At 48.7% G+C, this 6,601-nt stretch overlaps 1 protein-coding gene across 1 annotated transcript; it reads right to left on the bottom strand.

The window, feature by feature from the left end:
- Nucleotides 1-4,724: 4,724 nt before the first annotated feature.
- Nucleotides 4,725-5,297, bottom strand: LOC130131438 (uncharacterized). Its single transcript, XM_056301115.1, has one exon. It carries the CDS (start codon nt 5,295-5,297, stop codon nt 4,725-4,727), a length of 573 nt encoding a protein of 190 aa, XP_056157090.1.
- Between the last annotated feature and the right edge of the window lie 1,304 nt (nt 5,298-6,601).

Raw genomic sequence — 6,601 nt, 5'->3', positions numbered from 1 at the left:
GTCCGTACTGCACCCCGGAAATCACTCCCTGCAAACCCAGACCGGAAGTCACACGTTCGTTTAGCGAAGCCTCACATATAACGTCATAGTCCCGATTACACTGACACTCGCGCCCTTGTGGCGTGGCGGTCTGTTCCGTTGACTACCAACACGGGGATCGCCGGTTCGAATCCCCGTGTTACCTCCGACTTGGGCGGGCGTCGTTACAGACACCATAGGCCGTGCCTGCGGGTGGGGAAGCCGGATGTGGGTATGTGTCCTGGTCGCTGCACTAGCGCCTCCTCTGGTCGGTCTTACCGTGCTGTCCACCAGGCTGCAGGTTATCCCACTCTGGACAGCACCATCAGAATCAGAACCATGTTTACTGGCCATGCAGGTTTACACGACATGGGATGCCACTCTGGTGTCGTGTGTCTCTCTGTGTACTTCACACAGAACAACAACACAACAACACAACAACCTGCGCATACTATATACACAAGTACTGACGTATACAGGAGAAGTAAGAGGTGATGAGGTGCAGCGGTGCAGAAAATTGCTCACACACGCTGCCATGCAAGCTAGCAGCTCTCTGACGCACACACGCTGCCGCGCGAGCTAGCAGCTCTCTGACGCACACACGCTGCCGCGCGAGCTAGCAGCTCTCTGACGCACACACGCTGCCGCGCGAGCTAGCAGCTCTCTGACGCACACACGCTGCCGCGCGAGCTAGCAGCTCTCTGACGCACACACGCTGCCGCGCGAGCTAGCAGCTCTCTGACGCACACACGCTGCCGCGCGAGCTAGCAGCTCTCTGACGCACACACGCTGCCGCGCGAGCTAGCAGCTCTCTGACGCACACACGCTGCCACGCGAGCTAGCAGCTCTCTGACGCACACACGCTGCCACGCGAGCTAGCAGCTCTGACGCACACACGCTGCCACGCGAGCTAGCAGCTCTCTGACGCGTGCCACGCGAGCTAGCAGCTCTCTGACGCACACACGCTGCCACGCGAGCTAGCAGCTCTCTGACGCACACACGCTGCCACGCGAGCTAGCAGCTCTCTGACGCACACACGCTGCCGCGCAAGCTAGCAGCTCTCTGGCGCACACACGCTGCCACGCAAGCTAGCAGCTCTCTGACACACACACACGCTGCCAAGCAAGCTAGCAAGTCTCTGACACACACACGTCTGACACACACACGCTGCCATGCAAGCTAGCAGCTCTCTGACGCACACACGCTGCCGTGCAAGCTAGCAGCTCTCTGACACACACACGCTTGAGCTAGACGCGCATGACAGAGTGCACAGTACACACACACCATGTACAGTACAGTACAGTATATATATATATATATATATATATATATATATATATATATATATATATATATATATATATATATATATATATATATATATATAACACGAACAGTACAGTATGTACATGTACAGTACAACATGTACAACATGTACAGTACAGTATATACACTACCGTTCAAAAGTTTGGGATCACCCAAACAATTTCGTGTTTTCCATGAAAAGTCACACTTATTCACCACCATATGTTGTGAAATGAATAGAAAATAGAGTCAAGACATTGACAAGGTTAGAAATAATGATTTGTATTTGAAATAAGATTTTTTTTACATCAAACTTTGCTTTCGTCAAAGAATCCTCCATTTGCAGCAATTACAGCATTGCAGACCTTTGGCATTCTAGCTGTTAATTTGTTGAGGTAATCTGGAGAAATTGCACCCCACGCTTCCAGAAGCAGCTCCCACAAGTTGGATTGGTTGGATGGGCACTTCTTTGAGCAGATTGAGTTTCTGGAGCATCACATTTGTGGGGTCAATTAAACGCTCAAAATGGCCAGAAAAAGAGAACTTTCATCTGAAACTCGACAGTCTATTCTTGTTCTTAGAAATGAAGGCTATTCCATGCGATAAATTGCTAAGAATTGAAGATTTCCTACACCGGTGTGTACTACTCCCTTCAGAGGACAGCGCAAACAGGCTCTAACAGGTACTATTTAATGAAGATGCCAGTTGGGGACCTGTGAGGCGTCTGTTTCTCAAACTAGAGACTCTAATGTACTTATCTTCTTGCTCAGTTGTGCAACGCGGCCTCCCACTTCTTTTTCTACTCTGGTTAGAGCCTGTTTGTGCTGTCCTCTGAAGGGAGTAGTACACACCGGTGTAGGAAATCTTCAATTTCTTAGCAATTTCTCGCATGGAATAGCCTTCATTTCTAAGAACAAGAATAGACTGTCGAGTTTCAGATGAAAGTTCTCTTTTTCTGGCCATTTTGAGCGTTTAATTGACCCCACAAATGTGATGCTCCAGAAACTCAATCTGCTCAAAGAAGTGCCCATCCAACCAATCCAACTTGTGGGAGCTGCTTCTGGAAGCGTGGGGTGCAATTTCTCCAGATTACTTCAACAAATTAACAGCTAGAATGCCAAAGGTCTGCAATGCTGTAATTGCTGCAAATGGAGGATTCTTTGACGAAAGCAAAGTTTGATGTAAAAAAAATCTTATTTCAAATACAAATCATTATTTCTAACCTTGTCAATGTCTTGACTCTATTTTCTATTCATTTCACAACATATGGTGGTGAATAAGTGTGACTTTTCATGGAAAACACAAAATTGTTTGGGTGATCCCAAACTTTTGAACGGTAGTGTATATAAAATGTACAGTACAGCATGTACAACATGTACAGTACAGTACATATAGCATGTACAGTACAGTATATACATTATGTACAGTATATATATATATATATATATATATATATATATATATATATATATATATATATATACACACACTGTACTGTACAGTACATACAATATGTAAAGTACAGTATATATAAAATGTACGGTACAGTATATACAACATGTACAGTACAGTACATATATATCATGTACGGTACAGAATATACAGTATGTACAGTACAGTATATATAACATGTACGGTACAATATATACAACATGTACAGTACAGTACAGTATATATATATATATATATATAACATGTACGGTACAGTATATACAATATATACAGTACATTATATACAACATGTACAGTACAGTACAGTACAGTATATATATATATATATATATATATATATATAACATGTACAGTACAGTATATACTACATGTACAGTACGGTACAGTATATATATAGCATGTACAGTACAGTATATATGTAACATGTATAGTACAGTACAGTATATACATATAACATGCACGGTACAGTGTATGTATGTATGTATGTATGTATGTATGTATGTATGTATGTATGTATGTATGTATGTATGTATGTATATATATATATATATCACATGTACAGTACAGTATATATGTAACATGTATAGTACAGTACAGTATATATATAACACGTACAGTACATGGTGGGATTTATTTGTTTAAATTTTGGATTCTTCTACACTTTTTCTCCCCAACTGTACTTGGCCAGTTACCCCACTCTTCCGAGCCGTCCCGGTCTCTGCTCCACCCCCTCTGCTGATCCGGGGAGGGCTGCAGACTACCATATGCCTCCTCCCATACATGTGGAGTCACCAGCCGCTTCTTTTCACCTGACAGTGAGGAGTTTCACCAGGGGGACGTAGCGCGTGGGAGGATCACGCTATTCCCCCCAGTTCCCCCTCCCTCCTCCCCGAACAAGTTCCCCGACAGACCAGAGGAGGCGCTATGTGGGACACACACCCACATCCGGCTTCATCCGGCTTCCCACCCAGAGACAGGGCCAATTGTGTCTGTAGGGACGCCCGATCAAGTCGGAGGTAACACGGGGATTCGAACCGGCAACGGAATACACCGCTACGCCATCCGGACGCCCTTGGTTGGATTTATATGACATTGTTAAGAGTTCATTTACTCCTTATGCACTCAAACCCTCTTTCACATCCATCCATCCATCCATCCATCCATCCATCCATCCATCCATCCATCCATCCATCCATCCATCCAACCCTCCGTTATCCAACCCGGCTTTCCTGGTCTCAGGGGACGCTGGAGCCCATCCCAACAGTCCATAGGCCGCGGAACGCATTTCGAATGGATAGAGCCACGAATGACGTGACGCCCCCTCCCCCCCAAGCCACACTCGTAACGCATAACTTTATTTATTTATTATGTATTATTGCCGTTTTATTTGTCCTGATTATAGCCCACACTTGAGTCACAATCAAACAGTATAATCAGTATGATTAGAAAGCATAAATCATTTGACACGTCAAGTCCAGTTGCATAGGATTAGAAAATGTCAGCGCTCACCAGCCCGTCTTAAACGTTCCCAGAGACCTTCCTCCGTCTCTCGTTGGGCTGGATGACGTCACTGGCAATGGCGAGACCATCCACACTGGCCAAAGCATCCCCGTGTGTGTGGCTGCACTTCAAGTCATTGAGTCTCCTTTGAGTCATTGTTTACCTTAGATAAGTCTTCATACGATGAAGGGTTGAGGAAGACCTCTGGGCGCGGGCAGTGGACACGGGAACTGTATAGAGCAGCTTCAGCAGCCTGTGTACATCTGGCAGCACGGGTTTCGCTACCGGGGCAGCGTTCATTGCCGATGGTACTGATGCTACCGTGGTGACGGTAATTCCAGATGTTCGGATCGCATCTGGCAGCATATTCAACCGTGCGCGTAAACTCTCAAAGTCAAGTTCTGGGGCTAATTAGCGATTCTACTGCTGGGTCCTCAAGCTCAGAGGGCTCACTGTGGGCTGGGGCGGGGCTCACTGTGGGCTGGGCCGAGGCTCATAACGTGGAGGGTAGCGGCGGCAGAAGGGCCAGTTGGAGCAGCAACAGGTAGACATTCTACTTCCGGTTCCTCACAGGGCTCACTGTGGGCTGGGCCGAGGCTCATAACGCTGAGGGCAGCGGCGGCAGAGGGGCCAGTTGGAGCAGCGACAGGTAGACGTTCTACTTCCGGTTCCTCGCAGGGATCACTGTGGGCTGGGCCGAGGCTCATAATGCTGAGGGCAGCGGCGGCAGAGGGGCCAGTTGGAGCAGCGACAGGTAGACGTTCTACTTCCGGTTCCTCACAGGGCTCACTGTGGGCTGGGCCGAGGCTCATAACGCTGAGGGCAGCGGCGGCAGAGGGGCCAGTTGGAGCAGCGACAGGTAGACGTTCTACTTCCGGTTCCTCACAGGGATCACTGTGGGCTGGGCCGAGGCTCATAATGCTGAGGGCAGCGGCGGCAGAGGGGCCAGTTGGAGCAGCGACAGGTAGACGTTCTACTTCCGGTTCCTCACAGGGATCACTGTGGGCTGGGCCGAGGCTCATAATGCTGAGGGCAGCGGCGGCAGAGGGGCCAGTTGGAGCAGCGACAGGTTGACATTCTACTTCCGGTTCCTCACAGGGCTCACTGTGGGCTGGAGTGACGGTGGTTGTCTCAGCTACCTTGCTTAACTTTGACCCGAAGAAATCAGTTATTTTTCATTTTAACGTTACTATTGCTTAAAGTTTAGCGAACACACTAGCAGGTAGTCTACTTACACAGAGCGCTGGTATTTCATTTTTTTTTTGTCTTCCCGTTTTTTCCAATTTTCTCCCCAATTTTTATCAGGCCAATTACCCAGCTCCTCTTGAGCCGTCCCGTTCGCTGCTCCACCTCCTCTCCGCCGATCCGGGGGCGCCCCGACTGACCAGAGGAGGCGTCAGTGCAGCGACCAGGACACATACCCACATCCGGCTTCCCACCCGCAGACACGGCCACTTGTGTCTGTAGGGACGCCCGACCAAGCCGGAGGTAACACGGGGATTCGACCCGGCGATCCCGCGTTGGTAGGCAACGGAACAGACCGCCACGCCACCCGGACGAGCGCTGGTATTTTGTTCTGTGAAATTCACGTCCGTGTGACGCTAAGCTCACGTGACACAAATAACCAATCAGTCATTAGGAAACAGAGTTTGTTGCTTGTGATAGGCTACGTACTGTACGTAGACTCACAGCTAGTGGAAATTAGCCCGGGAAGTGCGCAAAAGTGCAATACATTAAGAATGTGACGTAATTTTTACACATTTATGTTTGATGCACGCCAAAGTAGGTATGGCCGCGGCCCTACTGGCCATACCGGTTCCGCGGCCTACAGTCATTGGGAGGCAGGTGGGCAGACACCCTGGACAGCCGTCGCCAGGCCATCACAGGGCCAACACAAACACACACACACACACACACACACACACACACACACACACACACACACACACACACACACACACATTCACACCTAGGGACGGTTTAGTACGGCGGCCGAGTCACCTGACCTACATGTCTTTGGACTGTGGGAGGAAACCGGAGCACCCACCGTCGGAGCACCCACCGGAGCACTCCTCCAGGACATACTGGACTTGTTCTGCTTCTGACAGCACCAACTCCTCCAGGACATACTGGACTTATTCTGCTTCTGACAGCACCAACTCCTCCAGGACATACTGGACTTATTCTGCTTCTGACAGCACCCACTCCTCCAGGACATACTGGACTTATTCTGCTTCTGACAGCACCAACTCCTCCAGGACATACTGGACTTATTCTGCTTCTGACAGCACCAACTCCTCCAGGACATACTCGACTTGTTCTGCTT

Source organism: Lampris incognitus, chromosome 21, assembly GCF_029633865.1.
Source record: "Lampris incognitus isolate fLamInc1 chromosome 21, fLamInc1.hap2, whole genome shotgun sequence".
Taxonomy (NCBI): Eukaryota; Metazoa; Chordata; class Actinopteri; order Lampriformes; family Lampridae; genus Lampris; species Lampris incognitus.
This window is presented reverse-complemented; position numbering and strand designations above follow the sequence as displayed.

Excerpts from the sequence above, each read along its gene's own strand:
- LOC130131438 (XM_056301115.1), bottom strand. The coding sequence starts at position 5,297 with ATGAGCCTCGGCCCAGCCCACAGTGATCCCTGTGAGGAACCGGAAGTA.